The sequence below is a fragment of the Balaenoptera borealis genome (assembly GCF_965194805.1).
Source record: "Balaenoptera borealis genome assembly, chromosome: 20".
NCBI lineage: Eukaryota > Metazoa > Chordata > Mammalia > Artiodactyla > Balaenopteridae > Balaenoptera > Balaenoptera borealis.
The window spans coordinates 6,795,010-6,820,165 of record NC_138879.1 but is presented as its reverse complement, the minus strand read 5'-3'; the positions used below and the strand labels follow the sequence as shown (position 1 = coordinate 6,820,165).

General features: G+C 46.5%; 2 protein-coding genes across 2 annotated transcripts in view; one reads left to right on the top strand and one right to left on the bottom strand.

The window, feature by feature from the left end:
* Nucleotides 1–25,156, bottom strand: part of RAB37 (RAB37, member RAS oncogene family) — a 72,863-nt gene that overhangs the window by 25,491 nt on the left and 22,216 nt on the right. The window lies entirely within an intron of this gene.
* Nucleotides 1,684–23,570, top strand: CD300LF (CD300 molecule like family member f). Its single transcript, XM_082373095.1, has 9 exons — nt 1,684–4,832; nt 17,008–17,334; nt 18,747–18,810; nt 19,605–19,717; nt 21,679–21,701; nt 21,775–21,867; nt 22,028–22,171; nt 22,663–22,808; nt 23,329–23,570. The coding sequence occupies exons 1-9, from the start codon at nt 4,790–4,792 to the stop codon at nt 23,423–23,425; spliced, it is 1,050 nt and encodes a 349-aa protein (XP_082229221.1). The 5' UTR covers nt 1,684–4,789; the 3' UTR covers nt 23,426–23,570.

Genomic DNA, 25,156 nt, shown 5'->3' with positions numbered 1-25,156 from the left:
TGGAGACCTATGTTTTTCTCAAAAAGAAGTTTTGCCTCTGCCTGAATTCCTGGACAAGAGCTTGGTTGAGACTCAGTTTCTCATTCCATAGACTGCAGACTAGAGGGGCATTAGACCTGGAAAATGTTCCACGCCGGTGTTATCAGTCACTTGCTTTGTTAAATCAGTTTCCAGTTCACGATAACACATTCTTTCACTTTTGCGGAAGGTTTTTTTGTCTTTACTCAGACAAAACTATAATTTGAAAAGATACATGCACCCCTATGTTCATAGCAGCACTATTTACAATAGCCAAGACATGGTAACAACCTAAATGTCCATTGACACATGAATGGATAAAGAAGATGTGGTACACATACACAATGGAATATTACTCAGCCATTAAAAAGAATGAAATAAAGCCATTTGCAGCAACATGGATGGACTTAGAGATTATCACACTAAGCAAAGTAAGTCAGAAAAAGAAAAATACCATATGATAACACTTATATGTGGAATCTAAAACATGACACAAAGGAACATATCTACAAAACAGAAACAGACTCACAGACATAGAGAACAGACTTGTGGTTGCCAAGTGTGGGGGGCAGGGAAAGATTGAGAGTTTGGGATTAGTAGATGCAAACTATTATATATAGGATGGACAAACAACAAGGTCCTACTGAATAGCAGAGGGAACTATATTCAGTCCTGTGATAAACCATAATGGAAAAGAATATGTATATGAATAACTGAATCACTTTGCTGTACAGCAGAAATTAACACAACACTGTAAATCAACTATATTTCAATAAATTAAAAAAAAAAACAGCCTCGGAGTGGATACCCTGAGGACAAGCAGCTCAAGGATGCTCTGTCTTATCAACTCTTTGATGCTGAACTTCTTCTTCATTGTCAGCACTGAACAGAATCAAAGGGCAGCTGGCTTCTTTCTCAGCCTCTCCAGCAGGAAGCAGGATGGCATGCTTATACGAGCCAGACCTGGGGCTGAATCCTGGGTTTGCCAGTTATTAGCCATGTGACCTTGGGCAAGGTACTTGCTCTCTGAGCCTTGATTTCTTTACCTGAAAAATAGGAATAACATCACCTTTCCCCTAGATTTGTAGTGAGGGTTCAATACGGTAACTATGTGAAATATGGAACGTAGCACATAGTGGGTAGAAAAGATGGAGTGAGGTTGGGTCCAAGGTGAACCAAAAGGGTTGGGGACAGTTGCTGAGAACAATTATGGTTTATGACGGGTTCCTAGGTGCTAGACAGAGTTTCTTAGCAGAGGTTACACGACTAGGGGAAGAATGACAATGCAGTAAAAATGGTTCATTTGTTTATTCATTTTCCACCAATTATTTTATTGAGAATCTACTAAGTGTTAAATGTGGCTTTAGCCACTGGGGATACAGCCGTCACAGATCTTCTAATCCAGAGTGGGAGAGACCCAACGAACCTGATGCTTTCAATACAGGAACTCCTTCACCTGTGAACAAGTTAGGTTTTGAAAAGACTGTAGTTTGCAAGTCCATCGTGACGAAGAGGAATTTGTGGTCATAGTCTCTGGAGGCATTTCCACCAAAAAGAAATGTGAGCTGGTTCTACTCTCCAAAGCTTTAAAACCATCCTTTTTTTTTTTTTGGCTGTGCCACGCTTCCTTTTTTAAATTTTTAAAATTAATTAATTTATTTTTGGCTGTGTTGGGTCTTCGTTTCTGTGCGAAGGCTTTCTCTAGTTGCGGCAAGCGGGGCCCCTCTTCATCGTGGTGCGCGGACCTCTCACTATTGCGGCCTCTCTTGTTGCGGAGCACAGGCTCCAGACGCGCAGGCTCAGTAGTTGTGGCACACGGGCCCAGATGCTCCGCGGCATGTGGGATCTTCCCAGACCAGGGCTCGAACCCGTGTCCCCTGCATTGGCAGGCGGATTCTTAACACTGCACCACCAGAGGAGTCCCAGCATCACTTTTGCTGCATTTTCTTGGGCAAAGTAGATCCTAAGTCTGGTACAGACTCAAGTGGAGGGGGGAGAGACTCTGCCTCTTTGTGAGAAGAACTAGGGGGTCGAAGGGTAGATATCCAGGGTGGGACCATCCATCACAGGCCTGAAGCTTATACAATGTTGGGGGCCCTTTTTAAGAAAAAAAGGATCCCCAAGTTATGAATACAAAATTTGATATAAGGGTCTGGTCAAGTGAGGGGTGCTGACACCATCGGATTCGTGGCAAATTCACCTCTTCCTCACTTTCACAAAGAAGCGAGAATCTAGCCACCCCAGTGAGCAGAGCTGAGAAGGGGAGCACAGCAAAGCCACTGTCATGCTGGTGGCAGAGCCCAGAGTGAGGCTTCTTCAGCCCAGGGGTGCCTGGATTCTGGACAAACATCTGCTCTGGTCCTGGTGAAGTCTGGCTGAACGTTGTTTGTTGTTGTTCCTCCATAGAGAGGCTTAGTTCCTTGGTTTTCTTCAGTTCCACCTGGTTTAGACTTTGGTTTTGTAATTCTCCAGTGGGTCTTGGAACAGACATCTCGTGGACCTTCTATTCCAGAGTGAGAGAGACTCAATGAAACTGGCCCTTTCAATACAGGAGCTCCTCCCCCTGAGAACAGATTGGGTTCTGAAAAGATTGTAGTTTGTAAGTCCAATATGACCTAGAGAAGTAGCTTGAGCAAGTTACTTGCTCCTTGTCACCAGGAGAACCCGATGATTGCATCAACACACACACAAAACACACACACTACATATGTGCACACACAATACTAGCACGCACAATGCATTACACACTTGTAACACAGCTCCCACACATGGGCCCACATACAAACAGGAACACACCACACATGTGCTCATACACGCACGCGCACGTGTGCACACATACACATATTCACGCACACACACACAGGTGCCTCGGGGCAGGGGAATCTCAGACAACCCGTCCAATTCCTTCCTTCGCAGATGGGGACATTGGAGGCCATTGAAGGTAACTGCTCATGCAGACGTCAATGGCCAAGCCAGGATGAGGGCCTCAAATGGGTCTTTGAGGACACAGGGCCCCCAGAATAGCCTGACGCTCCCCTAGTGCCCAGAGACATTTGTTTAGAGGAATAGACTTGTTATCATTTAGAGATGCTCAGAGAATTCTCTTTTCTTGATTCAAAGGAGAATTTCTGTTCTTGATCCAGGAGGGCCCAGGAGCAGAGGGTCAGGCCACAGGCAGAGTTTTGGGTAGTTCAGAGGCTGTTTACTCCTACTGCCTGCTCCCAAGAAAGGAAAGATTACCCCACATCCCTCAAAGCACCTGTCCCTTATTTTTCAGGGTGCTCCAAATTGCTTAATTCCTTGGTCATTTCCCCTGGAAGCCAAATGGTGTTCCTGTTTCCTGGGGCCCAATGTCTCTTGGCATAGCTGTTCAGTGCCACAGGCCGATGATGGCTTTGCTGAGCAGCGGGGACCAAGGGCTGACCGAGCTCTCACCCTGTATTGTTGACCTTATTTTACGGTCTGGAGGTATGTAAAGTGAGAGGCCAATTCTGGCCACATCCTGGCTTATTAGCTGCTGCGTTTTTCTGTGCAGATAACCCTCCTGACGCCTACTCACTCCTGATGAACCTGTGAGGGCTTATATCTCTCCCTGGGATTCACTCGCTCCTCAAGATGTCACACGATATGTGTGACACACAGCAAAAGTGGCTCCAGGAACAAAATATGAGAAAAGTCCAATCCTTTCCTAATTTCTGTGCTTAACCCCAGGTCTTGCTGGGATTCTGATGGGGGAAACGGGTGGGAGATGGGCACAAAATTGTCAAAAAAGAAAGGGAGTCAGACAGGCGAAGCTGGTGCATCCTTTCTTCCCACTGCAACAGATAGTTATTACAAGGTGTGTGTCGGGGGTGAGGAGCTGGGGGTAATAGCCACGAACAATGAGCTGGTTTCTTCAGGAAGGTATAATTGACAAGTTTCTGGAGGATTCAGGCTGGAATCGATATCCATGGATTCTCACCTTGTAAGCTGGGGCACAGCAACAAGAGTTCCTGGTATGTTCTCAGGACAGAGGCCCCTCTTGCCCATTGGACCAATAGTTCCCTGCTCACTTGTCCCTACTCTGTTTTTTAGTTCTCCGACCAGGGATCGAACCCGTGCCCACTGTAGTGGAAGAAGTGCGGAGCCGTAACTACTGGACCCCCAGGGAATACCCGTGTCCCTACTCTTTGAGCCCCTTTCTTTTAGTAGGTAGTCTGGGTTTTGTTACCCCCTCACCCCCTCATTCCAATCTCTGGTCTAGATTGGAATCTAGAATCTCTTCTCAGACTTTGGCTCAAGCCCCCCGCGATACAGTGGAACTCCTGACCTTCCAGTCTCCCGAGAATTTGGCTACGCTTGAAATTCCACACTTAGGACATTGTGTGCATCAGCCTTAGCTCCCCACTACTTCTCCAGTGGGGCTGGTTTCCCCCATCCCAGTCTTCCCACCAACGGAAAAGGACTGAGTTAAGAGCTGCTCAGAACTGGTGGGTCTGCAAACTTCAAGGCCAAGAAGGAGCAAAGTTCTCCTTTTAGAGAACCCATCATGGCTCCGGACAGGGAGGTATTTCTCAAAAGCTTATTTGTGATCACTTCTGGCATTGCTAAGTGCCTTGAAATCTCACCCATTCCACCTCCTTCCTCTTTTGTCTCGTTCGCCAGTGGAAAGGGCCTGAAGGAGGAAGTGCAAGAGTGAGAATAAGTGAAAGCAGAAAGGCTGGAAGATGAAGCAGACTGCAGTTCGTTCTCGCTGACTCGCTCCACCGAGGAGGACCCGTGCGAAGAGAAAATGCACCTGTTGCTGCTGTTCTTCCTCCTCCGCCGGCTTGCAGGTGAGCTGGGCCTGGGTCTGTTCTTGCGGGAAGAGCCTATGGGGCAGGAGGAGGTGGCTGGCAGAGGGAGGAGGGAGCCCAGCAAGGTGTCCTGCTGAGAAACCAACCCCCTTTCTAAGCAGTTCCTCCCGGTCGTGAGCCTGTGTGTGTTTCATCCACTCAATCCCTCACCCAGGGTTGCGGTGCCCACAACGGCCAATGCAGAAATATGGACCATGGTCTTCATAATGAACCCAGAACCAGGCATAACTCCTGACCCACCCAGGGGCTGGTCATTCAAAATGGACAGACTGATGGCCCCCACTGGTCACAGAAAAGCAGAGGCGCCCTAGTTGCTCAGGAGACAGCTGGTGAATATTCACTCCTGCACTGTCACCTTCCAGAAAGCTTTATGAGCAAGGGAAGGCTCTGGGGAAGGGGTGAGGGTGAAGGGGGCCCGGAAAGAAGGGAAGTGGGAGTTTGCCAGATGGAGAGGGAGAGGCAGTTCTAGGCTTTTGGGGAAGGAAATAGTAGAATGGAAAGGTCAAGAGGAGGTTAGCTTGGTAGAATGAAGAGGAAAAGGGGACAGGGCTGTGAGCAGAGAGAGGGTTGAAGGCAACTTGAAGTTGATGGATACCATGTTTTTCTGGCCACGCCGTGTGGCATGTGGGATCTTAGTTCCCCGACCAGGGATCGAACCCACACCCCCCCTGCATTGGAAGCTTGGAGTCTTAACCACTGGACTGCTAGGGAAGTCCCATGGATACCATTTTGATTAAAAGTCAAGGGGATTTTCATGACTTTGAAATGTTGGGGGACCTCAGAGCTCAGTGTTTGGGCACCTTCTCTATCTAGAGTCATCCTTTTGTTGATCTTACCTCCTCTCTTGGCTTTAAATACCATCTCCATACAGATGATCCCCGTGTTTATATCCCTAGCCTGGACATCTCCCTGAACTCAAGAATCTTCTATCCAGCTGCCCATTCGACATCTTCACTCAGATGTTGACATTTCAAATGTGACCTGGCCACATCTTCTCTCCTCGAATTCCTTTCTCTCCCATCTTTGTGTTTGGCAACTCCATCTTTTCAGGTGCTCAAGTAGAACCCTGGGGGCATCCATCTCTTCTCTCATATCCCACAATGATTCTTTGAAAATGTAAGACAGATCCTGTCTCTCCTCTGGCCAAAACCCTCCAATGACTTCCATGTTACTCAGAGTAAAAATCCAGAGTCCTTACAGAGGCTACAAGGTGACACTGTCTGGGTCCCGCACCATATCATCTCCTTGGTCTCCTCTTCTACTCTGCTCCCCCACTCCAGCCACACTGGCCTCTTAGATGTTCTTTGAACATGCCAGGCACACTCCTGCCTCAGGGCCTTTGCACTTGCTGTTCAGTCTGCCCAGAGTGCTCTTCCTCAGATAGCCATAGGCTTGAGTCCTCACATCTTTCACATCTTTGCTTCTCACTGAAGCCTTCATTGATGACCCTAATTAAAACAGCAATTCCCAGGACTTCCCTGGTGGTCCAGTGGTTAAGACTGTGCTTCCACTGCAGGGGGTACAGGTTCGATCCCTCCACATGCTGTGTGGTGAGGCCAAAGGAAATAAAAAAAGCAATTCCTGCATTATTTTTCTCCATGGCTTGCCCTCTCCCTTCCCCCACCTTGATAGAATGTAAGCTTCAAGAGGGCCAGGATTTTTGTGCCTACAACCATGGCAGGTGCAGATTAGACAAATAGTAAGTATTAGTTGAATGAGTGAATACATCTAACGGACAGGGAACAATATGATTGCTGTAACACGCACCATCCCCCCGACCAAATCTTTCTCCTTCTAGTTTCATAGAATTAAATAATTGAGACTCGTAACATTACCTGGAGAGGACATTGCTCATGGGATTTTAAAATGGTGCAGCCACTTTGGAAAACAATTTGACATTCTTGAAAATGTTAAACAGGTAGTTACCGCATGACCCAGCAATTCCACTCCTAGGTATATATCCCAGAGAATGGAAGACAAATGTCCACGTATAAAACTTGTATGCCTGGTGGCGCAGTGGTTAAGAATCCTCCTGCCAATTCAGGGGACACGGGTTCGAGCCCTGATCTGGGAAGATCCCACATGCCACGGAGCAACTAAGCCCATGCGCCACAACTACTGAGCCTGAGCTCTAGAGCCCACGAGCCACAACTACTGCAGCCAGCGCACCTAGAGCCCATGCTCCGCAACAAGAGAAGCCACCGCAATGAGAAGCCCGCGCACCACAACAAAGAGTAGCCCCCGCTCGCCGCAACTAGAGAAAGCCTGCGTGCAGCAACGAAGACCCAACACAGCCAATAAATAAATAAATAAATAAATTTATTTAAAAAAACAAACAAAAAACTGGTGTGCAAATGTTCAGGGCAACATAGTTCATAATAGCTAAAAAGTGGAAACAATCTAAATGCACATCAACTGATGGATGGATAAATGAAACGTGGTATACTCATACCATGGTATACTACTAGTCATAAAAAGGAATGAGGTACTGACACTTGCTGCAACCTGGATTAAGCTCAGTGAAAGACTCCAGACACAAAAGGCTGTACTTTGTATGATTCCATTCATATGAAAAGTCTAGAATATGTAAATTCATAGAGACAGAAAGTAGATTAGCAGTTGCCAGGGCCTGGGGGAGGGAGTAAGGGGAAGGGACTCCTCATGAGTATGGGGTTTCTTTTTTGAGATGGTGACAGTGTTGCAGAATTAGTGCTGATGTTTGCACAGCTTTGTGAATATCTTACGAAACCACTGAGCTGTACACTTTAAAAGGGTGAATTACATGGTATGTGAATTATATCTCAATAAGAAAATAATTAAGGAGCAGAGAGAAGAACTAGGAGCAGTCGTGTTCTCCTGAGAAGAGTTTCTGTGGTTGCATTTGGATCTGAGTCTCCAGAGGGCATGACAACGGGACATCCCTTTGTGACCCGTGACTCTTTTACGTGGTCTGATTGGACCATTCGTTCCACCTGGCATAGAAATGAAAATGATGCTTCCAAGCCCTGACACGTGCTGTGAACAGAGCTGAGCTGGATGTCCTGACTCAGGGGGTGGGGGCTGTGCTTTCGATAGGGTGGGCTTAGAAGAAGCCCTCTGAGGCGGAGCCGCCTGAGCTGAGACCTGGAAGACGAGAAGAAGCAGGCACTTCAGGTCAGGGACATCTTTGCAGGCACAGGGCACAGCAAGGCTCTGACGTGGAAACGAGCTTGGCCGCGGTACGTTTGAGGAACAGAAAGGCCTTGTGGCTTCCTTACACACTTCACAACAGCCTGGTGGGGCCGATTGGGAGGATACTATTATCTCTTTGGGGAGAAGGTCTCTGGGGAGGAGAGAGATGTGTGGCTCTCCTCCTCCCGGCAGCTGTGGGTGCCTTGTGGATGCTCAGCCTTGAGTTTCGGTGTAGAAACAGAGAAGATAGATTTTGGGTGAGGAGTCAGGGGACAAATTGACAAACAAGGCAAGGAATGCACATAAAGGATTGCTTTTTTTCTCTGCCATCTGGGAACAGGGGAACTTGATGGTGAGCAGGTGTGAGAGTAGTGTGTGTGCGCGCACGTGTGTATATGGTTTAGGAGTGATTGAGGCAGAGCGGGGGTATCTGTCTGCAGTGGAACAGGCTAGGCTGTGCACTAACAGGAAGCCAGGCTTCAGTGGGAACCTCTGTGCCCCCTGTACCAGCCTTTCCCATAGAACTTCCGATTGCAAGTAACACATTTAACCAGCACTACTTCCCTCTTTGCAAGAGTTCATTGTTTTAAAAGTACACAAGAAAACCCCCCAGAAAGTTCCCACCGGGCTTTATAGCATTCATTTTCTGTGAGAAAAGAGAGTTTTAATGACCCTATTTTTTTCAGAGAAAAATTAGCTGTCTTGTCCAACTTAAGCCTCACCATAAGTGGTGGCAGAGGTGGACAAGACCCCAGATGTGCTGACCCAGAGTGGAAATTAGCTGAAGTCCCCCGTTGAGCCGGAGGCGGGGTCCAGTCCCAACTGTCACTCACTGACAGTGAGCCCCTCACCTCCCCCTGGGGCTCAGCTTCCACCTGATCTAGGATTATTCCTGATCATCTAGGCTGTGAGTAACCATGCCCGGGGAAGATGCTGCTTCTTGGAGCTCCAGGCTGCCTCTGTGCCAGGAGGGTTCCCACAGCAGAGCCAGTGCTCTGCTGAGGTTGATGGGGAGTGGGCACCTGGAAGAGGGGTCCGAGAAGTGAGTGGAACAGATGGTCCAAGGGTCAGATCTGATACTAAATGACAACTAAAGATGGAATGGCCATCCACGTTAGAATCCTAGGGTTGCTGGGACAAATGACCACAAACTTAGTGGCTTAGAACGGCACAAATTTATAATGTTACAGTCTAGAGATCAGAAGTCTAAAATGAGTCAACAGGACAGCGTTCCTTCTGGTGGCTCTAGGAGGAGAATTTGATTCCTCGACTTCCAGAGGCTTTCCAGAGGTTGCCTGCCACACCTTGTGGCATGCGGAACTTCCCCGACCACCAGGGGTCAAACCTGCGGCCCCTGCAGTGGAAGCGCAGAGTCTTAACCACTGGACTGCCAGGGAAGTCCAGAGGCTGCCTGCTTTCCTTGGCGTGTGGTCCCACATCACTTCAGCCCCCGCTCCATTGTCATCACTCCTTCCCTGACTCAGACCCTCCCGCCTCCCTCGCTTAAGGACCTTTCTGATTATATTGGGCCACCGGGATAATCCAGGATAATCTCTCCATCTCAAGATCCCTAATTTAATGACATCTGCAAAGTCCCTTTTTGCCATGTAAGGGTGAACATATTCACAGATTCTGGGGGTTAGGACACAGACATCTGTAGGGGCCATTGCTCTGCCTACCACACTATTTAACAGCCCTGTCTAGGCATTTGTTTTTCCTATGATTTTGAAAGTAGTAAATGCTCATTGTTGACACTTGGGAAAGTACAGGAAAAAAATGAAGAATTAGGAAAAATAAAAAAACCTTATGTCTGTCTTAATGCCCGAGGTGACCAGTTGTTAGGATTTTGGTTTATTTATGTTTAATCTTTGTTTTCTATGCATATTTAAAAAGTTCATTGGTATTATACTGCATACGATTTTTTTAAACCCTTATTTTCACTTCATATGAGAATTTTCCACATAATTAAAAATATTTCTAAGAATAATTAGCAGTGTTTGCATTATATTTCATTATATACTTATTTCCCTAATTGATGGAAGTTAACTTTGTTTCCTTTATTTTTGCTAATTATGTGATGAATCTTTGTGCACACCGTTTTTGTTAGCCTCTCTGATTATTTCCTGAGAACCAAATCCTAGATGTAGCATTACTGGAGCAAAGGGCATGACTATGTTTGATACATATGACTGCCATATGGCTTTCTGTATGGCTGAACCAGCTACATTCCTTCCAGCATATTCTCACAGTGCCTGGACCACCTGGCCCCTGTCAGCAAAAAGTGAGTCATCAAAACTTGATTGGTTTGTTATGTGAAAAATGGTGTTGTCTTCCACATTTCTTATTTGCTAGATTATTTAAGTGAAACATTTGAATTTTATTAGCCGTTGAATTTCCTCTTTGTGACTTGCCTCTTATCTCTCATCAGTTTTCCAAATGGGGTATTAATGTTTTTCTTCTATACACTCTTAATCGAGAGAAACTCTACTAATCCTTTTCTATGTTATTTGTTCTAAATATTTCTCTCAGTCTGTTCTTTGCTTTTTCAGTCTTTTTTTATTGGTATGTCCAATGCTATATTTGCATGCAGTCAAATTCACTACTAACTCTTTCTTGTTTCCTGTTGTCCATTGATTTCAAGTTTCGAAAGATCTCCCTGTCATTCAGGAATTTTATAGAGATTCACTTCTGTTTTCTTTCAGTTTAAAAAATGCTTTGCTATTTTATGCTGACCTCCTTAATCTCTCTATATTTACCTAAATGGAGCACACTGAGAGGTGACAGGATAGGGTAATGCCTTAACCCTTCCCTTCTCTGTTTATCGTTTTAGTCTTCTATGGTATATGTGAAATTGTTAAATAGACTAGGTCTGTTTTTAGGGTATTGACTGTGTCCTATTGATATGTGTATCTAGTCTTGTTAGATTCACAAACTGGTTTCTTTATTATGGCCTGGTACTATTTTATTTTTTTAAATTTATTTTTAAAATATTTATTTATTTATTTTTGGCTGCGTTGGGTCTTTGTTGCTGCACGTGGGCTTTTCTCTAGTTGCGGAGAGCAGGGGCTACTCTTTCTTGTGGTGTGCCGGCTTCTTATTGTGGTGGCTTCTCTTGCTGTGGAGCACGGGCTCTAGGCTCTAGAGCTTCAGTAGTTGTGGCATGCGGGCTCAGTAGTCGTGGGTCGTGGGCTCTAGAGCGCAGGCTCAGTAGTTGTGGTGCATGGGCTTAGTTGCTCCGTGGCATGTGGGATCTTCCTGGACCAGGGATCGAACCCTTGTCCCCTGCATTGGAAGGTGGATTCTTAACCACTGTGCCACCAGGGGAGCCCCTGGCCTGGTACTATTTTGATATCTGGCAGGCAAGTCCCTCCTTACTGCTCATCTTTAATATGTTAAAAATTCTTATCTCTTCATTTATTCAAATAATCTCTAGCATATATTAAATATAATATTTATTACATAGCCATACATATCCATATATATACACACACATGTGTATAGATGGAGATTATCTGAAAAAAATGTACATGCTCTAAAAATGTTCTGGAGGTTTTGAGTTAAATCTATAAATGTATTTGGGAAGGAGGAAAATCTTTACAATATACAGCATTTTCATTCGTGATCATAACAGAGCTCTTCTTTTATATTTATTTATTTATTTTTTAAAATGACACTTTTTATTTATTTATTTATTTATTTGTGGCTGTGTTGGGTCTTCGTTTCTGTGCGAGGGCTTTCTCTAGTTGCGGCAAGCGGGGGCCACTCTTCATCGCAGTGCGCGGGCCTCTCACTATCACGGCCTCTCTTGTTGCAGAGCACAGGCTCCAGACGCGCAGGCTCAGTAGTTGTGGCTCACAGGCCTAGTTACTCCGCGGCATGTGGGATCTTCCCAGACCAGGGCTCGAACCCGTGTCCCCTGCATTATCAGGCAGATTCTCAACCACTGCGCCACCAGGGAAGCCCTTCTTTTATATTTAAACCTTTATGTCTGTCAAGAAAGTTTCATTGTGTTCGTGTATGGTTTTTTTTCCTATAAGTCCTGGTTGTTTCTGTTAAAGTTATTCCTTGGTATTTAATACACCTTTATTACTATTGTAAATGAGGACTTTTCCATTTTATTTTCCAACTACTTGTTACTGGTTTATAGGAAAGCCATTGATTTTAATATATTTATTGTGTCTTTAGCCACTCTGTTGAATTCCATTATAAATGAAAATCCTTTTAAACTTAAGATTTAAAAATTTTCTCTAACTGTTATTATTTCCCCCCAATAATTATATATTTTATATTTTTCCATGTCTCACTACGTTGGTCAGAATTTCAGAAAACAGCACATGTACAGAAAAGTGGATACAGGATCAATGTCCAGGTTAACACATTATTATAAAGTATATGCCAATGTCTCACATTAATTGTGGTATTTGCTGAGGTTTTTAATAGATAATCTTTATCAGATAAATCAAGTTCTACTCTTAATTTGCTAAGAATGTTTAGAAAACCATGAATGGGTGTTGACCTCGCGGCATGTGGGATCTTAGTGTAAAGTGGGAAAAACAAATGTTGTGAACTGATGAATGGATATACAAAATGTGGCAGATCCATGGAATAGTCATCAGCCATAAAAAGGAGTGAAATACTGACACATGTTATAACATGCATGAATCTTAAAAAGATTCCCTGGATTCAGCTTGCTGATTTTTCATTTCAGACTTTTACACTTAAGTTCATGAGTGATATTTGCTTATAATATTTCTTTCTTGCACTGCCCTTGTCAGGGTTTGGCATCAAGATTATGCCAGTCTCATTAAATGGATTTGGGATCGCATCCTCCTTTCCTTTGTTTCAGAATTTTTTTGTGTAGACATTAAAGTAGGTAGACATTAGGTAGACATTATTTCTTCCTTCAACGTTTAGTAAATAGATATCTCCATTGAAGCTGTATAAGTCTCGAGTTTTCTTTTGGAGAGGTTTTTAATAATGGATTTAATTTATTTAAATAGTTGTAAGATTATTCAGATTTCTATATCTTTTTGTGTTGTTTTAACATATTGTATTATTTTTGCTAGGCATCTGTTTGTTCCAAAAAATTTCAAATTTATTGCCATAATCTTATCTAGATATCCTTTTATTATCCTATCCTATTATTGCTTTATCCTCTTGTTAGCTTTTTTTTTTTTTTTGGCTGCGTTGGGTCTTCGTTGCTGCGCGCGGGCTTTCTCTGGTTGTGTGAGCGGGGGTTACTCTTCATTGCGGTGCGCGGGCTTCTCATTGCAGTGGCTTCTCTTGTTGCAGAGCACAGGCTCTAGGCGCGCGGGCTCAGTAGTTGTGGCGCATGCTCCGCGGCACGTGGGATCTTCCCGGACCAGGGATCGATCCCGTGTCCCCTGCATTGGCAGGCGGATTCTTAACCACTGTGCCACCAGGGAAGTCCTTGTTATCCTTTTAATGTGTGCAGGATATGTACTGATGTCCCCATTTTCATTCCTGATATTCATTATTTAGACCTCTCTTTCTGTAATGAATATCTAATTAGGGTTATTTATTTATTTATTTTTAACCAACTCTAGGCTTTGTTGATTTCCTTATTATATGATTTTTTCCACTTCATTAATTTGTATTAACTTCATTATTTCCTTTCTTCTACTTTCTTCTTTCCTCCTACTCCTCCTTCTGTTTTTTGTTTAACTTCTGAAATATATGTTTATTAAATTCAAGTCCTTTTTACTTTTCTAATAGATACATTTAACGCTATAAAATGTCTTTAAGCATAACTCCAGATGCATCCCGTAAGAGTCTTTTAAAATAAGGTATAATTTACATAGAGTGAAATGTATAGATCTTAAGTGTATAATTCTATGAGTTTTGACAAATTCGTGTAACTTGTATCGCCTATCAAGATACAGAACATTTCCATCACCTGGAGTTCCTTAGTGTCCCTCCCAATCTTTCCCCCACCCATGAATCACTGTTGTAATTTCTATCACCAAAGGTTATTTTGCGTAATGTAGAACTTGGCATAAACGGGATCATGAAGTTTATTCTCTTTTGATCTTTCACTCAGTGTGTTTTTGAGATTCATCCATGTTGTTTTGTGTATCACTAATTCACTCCTTCTTATTATTCTGTACTATGCTGTTACTATGAATATGCTATTTGTTTATCTGTTCCCCTGTTGAACATTTCAGTTTCTTTCTCTTCCTTTCTTTCTTTCTTTCTTCCTTCCTTCCTTCCTTCCTTTCTTTCTTTCTTTCTCTCTTTCTTTCTTTGATTTACAATGTTGTGTTAATTACTGCTATACAGCAGAGTGACTCAGTTATACATATATATACATTCTTTTAAAATATATTCTTTTCCATTATGGTTTATCATGGGATATTGAATATAGTTCTCTGTGCTATACAGTAGGACCTTGTTGTTTATCCATTCTCTATATAAAAGCTTACATCTGCTAATCCCAACCTCCCACTCCATTGAGTTACTTCTAATATGTTGTTATTATAAATAAAGCTGTGATAAAAATTCTTTTTTGTGGACATTTGTTTTTAACTTCTCTTAGATAAGTATCTAGAAGTGAAATTGCTAGGTCATAGGATAGATTCATGCTTTGTTTTATAAGAAAAGCACTTTTACAGTGTTCCAAAGTGATGTATAAAGTGGAAACAACCCAAATGTCATGAACTGATGAATGGATATACAAAATGTGGCAGATCCACACCATGGAATAATGTTCAGCCAGAAAAAGGAATGAAATATTGACACATGTTATAACATGGATGAATCTTAAAAAGATTATGCTAAGTAAAAGAAGTCAGACAAAAAAGATCATATATTGTATGCTTCCATTTATATGAAATATCCAGAAAGGCAAGTCCATAGAGACAGAAAGAAGAATGAAATGTCCAGAAAGGCAAGTCCATAGAGGCAGAAAGATTAGTGGTCGCCAGAGGCTTCAGGGAAGAGGGAGGTAAGGAGTCACTACTAATGGGTACAGGGCTTCTTTCTGAGGTGATGAAAACATTCTGGAATTAGATAGAGTTGATGGTTGTACAACTTTGTGACTATCCTAAAACCCACCGAAGTATACATTTTCAAAGCGTAAAATTTATGATATGTGAATTATATCTTAACTTTAAAAGTGGACAAAAGTAAATACTTAGTCTTCAACACGCTTTATTTAATTTTAGAAAGGAAGAAAATTATCACAGTTTTAAACTTAGCAAATTAGAAAAAGATACGTGGTAATCTCAAGGAAATAAAATTATATCTATGAGAAATTAATAATTTAAAACTAAAAACAGTAACATTTACCAACTAAATCTCAAAATGGTTTAACGCAGGAAAAAAGAAAGAGGAAGGGGGGAGGAAAAACATGAAAGAGGAAATCTTGTGGCACATATAATCAATAAAATAAAACAGCACATGTCATCAAAATGTGTCATTATAATAGGTTTGAAAAATTTAATTATTAAAAGATACTTTATATTTGCAGAACTTTATGCTAATACACTGTAAAATAGATAACTTTAGGGGAAAAACAAAAGAACAGAATTTATTAAAGAACAATAAAAAAGCTTAAATAGGTCAATATTCATGGAGAAAAAAATTTAAGTAATCAAAGAATTTGCCCCAGTGAAGAATTTGCCAGATAGTTTTGTAGCCAATTTTTTAAGATCCCAAAGAAACCAAAATTCCTTTGCTCTATTTATGTTCTTATCTCAGAGCACAAAAAAATGGAGATCTGCCAGATCAATTGTGTGAAAGTAGCATATCTCTACTACCAACCCTGACAAAGACACACAAGGAAAATGACAGAAAGAACCTCCCTTATGAGTATGGATCTGAGTTAAGCCCGGACAGCAGGCTCTGCCGGCAGACGGGTTTGGGTGGCCCAGGCAGGATTGCTGTTGTTTCTAAATAAGGCAGAGTTTTAAAATTGAGAGGTTCCACCCCAAACCCAGATTTTGGACTACTCCAGAAAAATGAAAAGATCTGAAATTACACTGCCTGCTTCTTGCATGAGCACAGTGGGCTGAGTGGGAGGGGCCACGCCTCTGCGGGGGGCGTTTGCTCTCCAGATTGCCCTGGTCCTCACTACCTCCCAGGGTCTGACACTGATGCCATTCTTCATCATGCTTGAAGTGTTGTTTTTCTTATAATAAAGATACATTTCTCTGTATCTTGAATCTTTCAAAGGTGAGAAAATGAAAGAAAGAGCAAGAACATATATATCGGAAAATGCTGCTTTACTCTATGATACCTGCCTTACTGCAAAGCTATAGTATTCAAGACAGTATGGATTGGCAAAAGGACAGACGAATGGATCAATGGAACAGAACGGAAAATCCATAAAGAACTCACATATTTGCTTTTTGACAAAGGAACCGAAGCAATTCAATGGGAAGAAATGGGATCTGGGCGTTACAGATTCCACAGCATGGGGAAAACATCACTGTTTTGGTCAATTTCAAAGGTGTTCCTTCCAGGGTGGTTTACAGTAGAACCGCTCGAAACAATTAGAACCATTAGGAAGTTTCTCCAGGGCTAGGTGATGAGGGTGTTTCAGCTGAACCTCCTGAGGTCATCAGTACAAAGTCGTCTTCTGTGGAAATGGGTCCTCTGGTCTTTCCTCCCCACCAGGCCAGCATAACACAGAGAAGGTTGCAAAAGGACATTGCTGGAAATAGAAAGACTTACTGACCACAGAGAAGGGGAGAGGGGTGAACTACAGGAAGCTATTATTGCTCTGTGTCAATGTTTTTGTTTCTTTGAGATCTGTAGTTGTGCTTTTATGGGATTTTCCTGGTGGCTTTGACCTGATAGAATTTTGAAGAACAAAAGGTCTTTACGTGTAAGGTATATTCCTTTCTTGACTGCTATTTAACTCATGAGGACCTTGGGTTTATTGGAACTATTCACGATGCAGGAGGCTGTGGCCCTGCCCTCAGGATGGGAGGTGACAGGTACATGGATTCGTGTTTTCCAGAATCTGCCATCACTGGCCCAAAAGCAATGAGGAGCCTAGAGGGGGGCTCGTTGACTGTGCAGTGTCGATACAGCCCTGGGTTGGAGACCCACGTGAAGTGGTGGTGCCGAGGAGCTGCTTGGCGCAGCTGCAATTTCGTTGTTAAAACCACTGGAGCAGAGAAGGAGGTGAAGAAGGACCGCGCGTCCATCAGGGACAATTGGAAACACCGCACCATCACTGTGACCATGGAGAAGCTCAGGCTAAACGATGCAGACACTTACTGGTGTGGGATTGAGAGATTTGGAACTGACGATGGGGTCCAAGTTAAAGTGACCATTGACCCAGGTAAGAGTATGTGTATGTGTAGATGTGTCTCTTCAGGGCCTGCTCTGTCCTGGTCCCTGGGGTCCCTCTTTAGTGACCTGTGACTCAGAGTGAACTGTCACAGAGGGTGGGGGAGTCCTGAGGTCTCATGGAACCCACACAGACCACTTGGGATTGGGAGGGGCAGGGCTTCCCTTAGAGGCTCTCGTGGCTCCCAGGGCCTCCTCCAGGATGGGATCAAGCCTTTCTCGACACATTATTTTTCTCTCTGCACAGTCAGTGCCCGAGTCTATTGCCCATGGAGGTCAAGGTGAAGGTCTCACCCGGAGACCCTAATTTCTGCTAATGTTTTCCTGGGACCCCTGTTGCCCAGGTGTTCCTGCTCTTTCTGGAATTTGGGGCTGGGTCTTCAGAGCTGCTGCTCCCACCCCCTGGTCCATATCCCATCTCAGGGGGAAGGACCCAGCACAGTGGGGCTGCTGTGGTTAATTCCTGGGGTCTGGAAAGGCCTCCACAGTCAAAGGGCTGCATTCCCAGGTGCCTGAAATCCCATCATGAGCCATTTACATATTTGGGATTAACGATGTTCTCTTCCTAAGTCCTTTTAGAATGCAAACACTCTGGGCTTGTCGGCTCAGGGGTCTCAGTGCTTTGGTTTGACCAAGTTTATCTGTCGGGCTCTGCTTCTGCTGACCCTCGGATGGGTGACACCAGCTCATTGGGCACCTGTGACAACGGGGGTGGGCGCACAGTCAACAGAGCCTCCACCACACTGGGAACGAGTGAGGCTTGTTATACTTGCAAAGCACAGCATCATTTCATTCAATCCTGACAACATTCCTGAGATGTAACCATCCCCATTGTGAAAGCTTTACAACTTGCCCCAAGTAAAGGCTCTTCCTGAACCTTATGATTTTGCTCAGGGCTGGTCCTGATCTTTGAAGTCACAGATTTTGGGTATGTCAGCCAGCTGATAGCCCCCATTCTGCTCCTGTCCTTGTGGATAAATAGGATGAGAGGCACTGGCCACTGGCCGAGGCCCTGTCATAAGCAGCCGGAGTGTTTGAATTTCAGCTGAACTCCAGCTGCCCTTGTCCTGAGGCAAGCCTGGCCCCCTCTAACCTTCCAAGTTCTGCTTGATGCCCTCTCTGGACCTGTGCCAGCTCCACCTGCCTCTGAGGCTCTGAGTCTCCTAGCGGCCAGGGAGATATGAGCAGTCCAGGCGATAGGCCCTCTCCCTTGGCCCTGCTCCAGACTCCTCAGGCAGCCCATGGTCCCCACCACCACCCCCATACCCACCCCCGGCTCAGAGCCACGTTTAAGGCTGCGGGTAGGTGGGCAGGCAGAGCAGTGTGTAACCTGGTCCGTACGCCAAGCACCAACTGCAGTACCGGCCGCCACTCCTGCCACCTCTGCTATCAACACGTTCACAGCGCCAGTCAGCTTGGAAGAGACCAGTGGCTCCCCGGCTGTGACCAGCCCCGGCTCCAACAGCGGGTAAGCCAGCTCTGATGCTGTGGCCCACTTGGCCCAAACTCTACCAAAGGGGGGACTTTTGTAGTTCCAGGTCCCAGCCAGAGCTTGTCTCCGGACCCTCAAGCTCGAGGATGCTGGGGCCTCCTCTCGCTTGCTCTCACAGCTCAGGAGGCCAGAAATGAAATCAAGGTGTCGGCAGGGTTGGCTCCTTCTTTGGGCTCAGAAGTAGACTCTGTCCCAGGCCTCTCTCCTAGTTTCTGGTGGTTGCCAGTACGCCAAGCACTCCTTGGCTTATGGCAGTATCACTCCAATCTCAGCCTCTGTCATCACAGGGCCTTTTCCCTCTGTGTCTGTGTGCCCCCATTTCCCTTTTATAAGGACGCCAGTCATTGGATTCAGGCCCGTCCTAATCCAGTACGACCTCGTCTTAACTTGACAACCTCTGCAAAGATCTTATTTCCCAATGGGTCACCTTCTCCAGTTCTGAATGAATATGAATTACTGGATGAGGGACACTGCTCAACCTGTACAGGGGGCAAGCTTAGAAGCAGGGAGACCTTAACAGAGCCTTTGCCATACAATTTCTGTTTGGCTCCTAGACCCACTGAAACACCTTGTGGAACCCTCCTCTCTCTTTTTTTTTTTTTAAACCATCTTTGAGGGCACCTGGGAGTAGGGGTTCCCAGACTGGAAACCTCAGGCCTGTAGGTCAAAAGGTTTCAAGGCGAGTGGCTGTCCCTGCTCCCAGGTGGGTGGGATGAGGCCAAAGACAGGAGGGGAGCCTGGGTTCATGGGGCATCCTCTGTCGTTTCCAGCGGTGTCTTCCTGAAGGTCACCATCCTCTTGCCCCTCATCTCTGCTGTGTTGCTTCTTCTCTTGATGGTGGCCTCACTTGTGGTTTGGAGAATGGTGAAACAACAGAAGAAAGGTGAGGGGACCTGGCTGACACTGGACTGGGGCTGGGCTGCGTGGAAGTGTGTGGGATTGATGGCCAGAATGGCCATCCAGGAACCATCAGCCCAAGGGAATACCTGCACAGTCTGGAAGGGGTGCCGTCCCAAAGGCCGCAGCAGTTGGCAGTTTGAGGGGCTGGAGCTTGGAGGTGAACCCAGTAGGTTTTGGACTCAGTTCTGCCTTGATCATCCCTCTATGCTCTTCTTTTTTTTTTTTTAATTTATTTATTTTTATTTATTTTTATGGCTGTGTTGGGTCTTCGTTTCTGTGCGAGGGCTTTCTCTAGTTGCGGCAAGCGGGGGCCACTCTTCATTGCAGTGCGCGGGCCTCTCACTATTGCGGCCTCTCTTGTTGCGGAGCACAGGCTCCAGACGCGCAGGCTCAGTAATTGTGGCTCACGGGCCCAGCTGCTCCGCGGCATGTGGGATCTTCCCAGACCAGGGCTTAAACCCATGTCCCCTGCATTGGCAGGCAGATTCTCAACCACTGCGCCACCTGGGAAGCCCCCCTCTATGGTCTTCTTGCCTCTCTGCTCCGCCTCCCTATCTGTTTCTTGGTTTGGCTCCTGGTGGCAGAGATGGCAATGGCCTTAGGCAGGCAGCCTTCCTAGGGTACCCAGACACTTTAGTAGAATCCCTGTGGCTGTCAAGGAGGTACTGAATAGACATGGGGGCATCGAGAAACATACACACACATGCACACGCACGCATGCACACGCACGGATGTATACACACATGCACGAACACATGTTCATGCATGCACACACAACATAGCCCGCACACGAATGCGCACATGTGCATGTGCACACTCATACACAGTTCTCTGTGTTTTCTCAAGAATGTTGGTGGCCACTCCTATTTTTGCCCTTCCTCCCTTCAGTCCTTTCTCAGGCTACCCTACTTGTTCTGTGTATATTTGCCCTTTAGGGAAGGGCCTCGGCTCACGAGTCTGCACTTGTCAATCACGAGGTCTGGCCTCGGCCAAACACCTTTCCTGTCTGGCTCCACTTCCACATTCTCACATTAATTGCCCCTCCTCCCTTTCTCAGAACCCACTGGGATCTGGGCGCTCACGGGACCGTCTTTAACACTGCTCCCTCCCTACAGCCTGGGGAATCTTGTAGTTTGGAAAGATGGGAGCCTGACTCCTGTTCATCATACTTTCCCCCCAATGTATTGTCCGTGACCTAAGTTAAAAATACTTTCTGTCCCCCTCAGTATCTAAAAACCATAGGGAAAATCTTCTTGTTTCTTTGTTGTCTCCGAAGCTGGGGGCGTGACGGTGGCAGGGGGAGGGCAGGGAGGGAAAGAAACAGGAAGCAGAGGGCACCTGAGAGTAGGTCCAGGCAGTGATGACCCAGCTCGAGTACGCCACTCAGAGGGCAGCTTCGAGCAATCCCGTCGCGTGGACAACTTGTACTGATGGAGCCCCTCTTGTGTCTGGTACAGTCCGCGCCCAGAAGGCGTGGGAGGAACAGGCTTAGCCATCTAGCAGCCCGCATCCCACCTGAAGACCAACCAGAATTCAGTGGGACAAGGGTGATGAGACAGACATAAATCAAATGCCCTGGGAGCCAGGGAGGGAGGGATTTGACAGCCTGGATAGCTGGCGAAGGTAGGTGTGACTTTGAGTTGACCCCTGCAGGTGGAGAAATGGTGGCGTCACAGGCAGAATCCCAGCAGAAGTTTTAGGTTGAGCCTAATCCCAGGGGAGCTGATAATTGGCAGGGCCACCTGAGCAGCTGATCACACAGTTCTGTGATGTGGGGAATAGATGGGCTGAGGTCTCCTTAGTTCTCATCTGAGGGATCAGAATTAGAACCAGGTCTCTTCTCTCTGAGCCCGAAGCCTAATTCACCTCTTTTCTTTCCCAGACCTGAGGGCGCCTGTGAGCCTCTGGATGGGCTTTCTAACTCTGATTGTTTTTGTCTTTTAGCTGCTGGGATATCCCCAGAGCAGGTAAGAGAGTCCCCGAGGTCAGAGCAGAGACACCAGACGCCTTTCCCTCACTTCCTTATTTTCCATATCCCAGGAGCACCAAGGTCCAAATGCATCAGAAAAGCCCTGTGCCCAAGGGTCCACATGCTCACGGCCCAGCTGCAAGGGCCGGGGAAGGGGCCCGGTCGTATGCTGGAATCAGCCAGGAGGGAGGAGGGCTTGGGAGGGGGAGGTGTGGGAGGCTAAGAGGAGATGGGGGTTGCAGAGGGAGCTGGGAGAGGGGGTCCCAGGGGAGCAGAGAGCCACGCGTCCCTCTGTGGAAGAAGAACCTGTGTTTCCTCTCCTAGGTGCTTCAGCCCCTGGAGGGCATCAGCTATGCAAACCTGAGCCTGCAGCAGACTGAAAACTCTGGGTCCTCCCGGAAGAAGGCTTCCAGGAGGTCCTCTTCCTCCGCCCAGGCCAACGCAGGGGAAGTGCAGTATGTCACCATGGTATGTGCTTGGTGGGGCTGCTGTGGGGCTCAGACCGGACCCGCTGTTTCCCCTCCTTTGAGGACCGGCTTTCTCCCCACCACGTGGGAGGCTGGGTGCTGGGCAAAGATGCAGCCATTGAAAGACTTGCTGGCAGAGCTCCTGCGCGCTTTTGGCATTTGAAGTGCCTCCACACCAGGTCTTAGCGTTGGGAGACTCAGATCCTGGTCAGACACGGTCCTCATGCTGGGCAGGGGAGACTCAGACAGGCTGAGGGACCTGGAATTCCGTGCAAAATGTGCTGCCCTGGCATGGAATTGAGGGAGAGTGTCTTCTGCCGTGGCCGGAGCTAAAGGTGCCTGGCAGAGTGGAGGGAGGAGGAGCTGGGGGGCCTGGGAGAAGACTCCAGAAGCCCTGGAGGGTCTGTCTCTCCAGGTTCCTCCAAGGTCACCTCCATCCATTGGCACAGCCTCCTGCCAGCCTCTCTAACCCCGAGGACGTCTTCATTGCAGGCTCCCTTTCCCAGGGAGGACATTGCCTATGCAGCTGTGTCTTTGGAAACCTCAGATCAAGAGCCAACCTATAGCAACATGGGGTACCTCATCACCCACATTCCCAGCAGGAGCCACGAGGAGCTCACGGAATACAGCACCATCAGGAAGCCTTAGCCTGTGCTCCAGGGGCGCCTCTCAGACCCACTCGAGGCCTCTGAGTACATTCCTGCTTCATCTGCTTTCTGCCTGCCCCTCAGTCCCCTCATGGGACCAGCCAGTTACTGAGGCCTCTGCCTGATGCAGCCAGCATCATGGCCAGCTATGGTTTGGGCTCGGGGCCTATTCTCACGGAGCTTCTGGGAGTTAGACAGGGGTCTTTCCACATCCCTTTCTCTCCCACACAGCTTGGGAGGGGGCTAGGGATATACTCTGGAGCTGCTGAGGGAGCAATCACAATGATAACGATAATAATAGTAATTCACGTTTATTTATTGCTTATCATGAGTGGTGGACTGAATAACGGTCCTAAAAGTTATTGGCATCTGAACCCTCAGAACCTGTGAATGTTACCTTCTGTGGCATAAGGGACTGTGCAGATGTAACAGAGCTGAGGATTTGTGGATGGGGAGATTATTCTGGATTATCCAGCTGGGCCCTGAATACAAGCTCAAGGGTTCTTACAGGAGGGAGGCAAGAAGGTCACAGAGGAGAAGACAGTGTGATGGTGGGAGCAGAGGTCGGAGTGATGCAGCCAGGATTCACAGAACCCCGCAGCCTCTAGGAGCTGAAGAGGCAGGAACGGATCCTCCCCAGAGCCCCCAGAAGGAACCAGCCCGGCTGCCAACTTGACTTTAGCGCAGCGAAACTGATTTCATACTTCTGGCCTCCAGAATTGTAGGAGAATAAATTTGTATTGTGTTAATGAAGCCATTACATTTGTGGTAATTTGTTACAGCAGTAATAGGAAAAAATATACTATGTGACAGGTACTCTTCCCTAAATGCTTTACCTACAGTGACTAATTTAATCCTCACCACAACCCTAAGAGGACACCTTTATTACTGTCCCCATTTTACAGAGGAGGAATCTGGGTACAGAGAGGTTCAGTGACTCACCACATTTTACTGCTAGCAAGTGGATAAATTAGAATTTGAACTTGGGCATTTTGGCTCCAGAGTCTGGAGTCTGGGCCACCACCCTGGACTGTGTGTAAGGAGGATAATGTGTGTGTGTGTGTGTGTGTGTGTATGTGTGTGTACACGGCTACTCACACAGGGACAGTCATCGAGTATATACAGACGCTGGACTTGCTGTCTTTATTCTAGGGTCCTGGCAGCTCTCCCTCTGGAATCCTGAATCTCGTCCCAGCTTGCCATCTCCATGGTTACCAAACTAGTCCAGTCCCCGGCCTGGAGTCCCTCTTGTTCTCTGCTCCTGAGTCCATTCTCCTCCCAGCAGCCAGAGGGATCTTTTTAAAGCACAGACCTGATCACTCCCTGCTTGTAACCTTCCAGTGGCTTCTTCCACAGCCCAGGAGGCCCCCAGGATCCATGGGTCCCTGCCTGCCCCTAAGACCCTCTCTCTGGCTACTCTCCCTCTCACTTGCCCTGCTCTGCCCACACTGGACTTTCTTCCATCCTTCTAACAAGATAACACGTGGTCCCTTCTCAGGGCATTGGCACTTGCTATTCCTTCTTTCTGGAATGGTCTTCCAACGGATATGTGAGTAGTTAGGTTTGCCAAAGAGAGAGAAAGGCAGGGAGAGAGGGAGGGAGGGAGAGAGGGAGAAGAGGAGAAAAGGGAATTCCCTGGTGGTCCAGTGGTTAGGACTCGGCACTTTCATTGCCGGGTGCCCGGTGCCCGTGTTCAATCCCTGGTCGGGGAACTAAGATCCCACAAGTCACGTGGTGTGGCCAAAAAAAAAAAAAAAAGCTTATTTTCATTATCACAACTCAGCTCAAATGTTCCTCCCAGGGTGGCGTTCCCAGACCCCCCTAACAGCAGTGGCCCCTGCTACACCTCTGATTCCTCTCTGTCACATTGCCCTAAGTAAAAGTAGTACTTACTTTTGAGCTAACTTTATGAGCTAACTTGTTTATTGGCACATGGGTTTACTGATTCCCCCCTCTCCACCAGGCTGTAGGCTGCCCAAACGTGGGGAATTTGTCTTACTCACTGCTGTATCCTCCGTGCCTAGTTTAATGTCAGGTACAGGGTGGGTTCTTGAATATCTATATGTTGGCCGAATGAATAAGTAACGTGATGGTTCAGACTTGGGAACTCAGGGTGAGCTATCAGGGGCAGGAACACCCGTGTCCATCATTTGAGGAAGGGACCCCTGGGTCACCTGGGCAACCAGAGGAATTTCAGGATCCACTTCCCAGCAGCATGGAGTGGAGAGACTTTTTTCTCCCCTCCCGAAATGAGAGAGGTGAGGAGCCATGATTCCCCTTGACTGGAGGACAAAGGTCTATTCCTTTGCTTGGGTTTCTTTTGTTTGGGGCTGGAGGGA

Coding starts and splice junctions, on each gene's coding strand:
- CD300LF (XM_082373095.1), top strand. CDS start 4,790: ATGCACCTGTTGCTGCTGTTCTTCCTCCTCCGCCGGCTTGCAG. Junction 21,702..21,774: donor CTGGGATATCCCCAGAGCAG/GTAAGAGAGTCC, acceptor TCCATATCCCAG/GAGCACCAAGGTCCAAATGC. Junction 21,868..22,027: donor GCCGGGGAAGGGGCCCGGTC/GTATGCTGGAAT, acceptor TTCCTCTCCTAG/GTGCTTCAGCCCCTGGAGGG.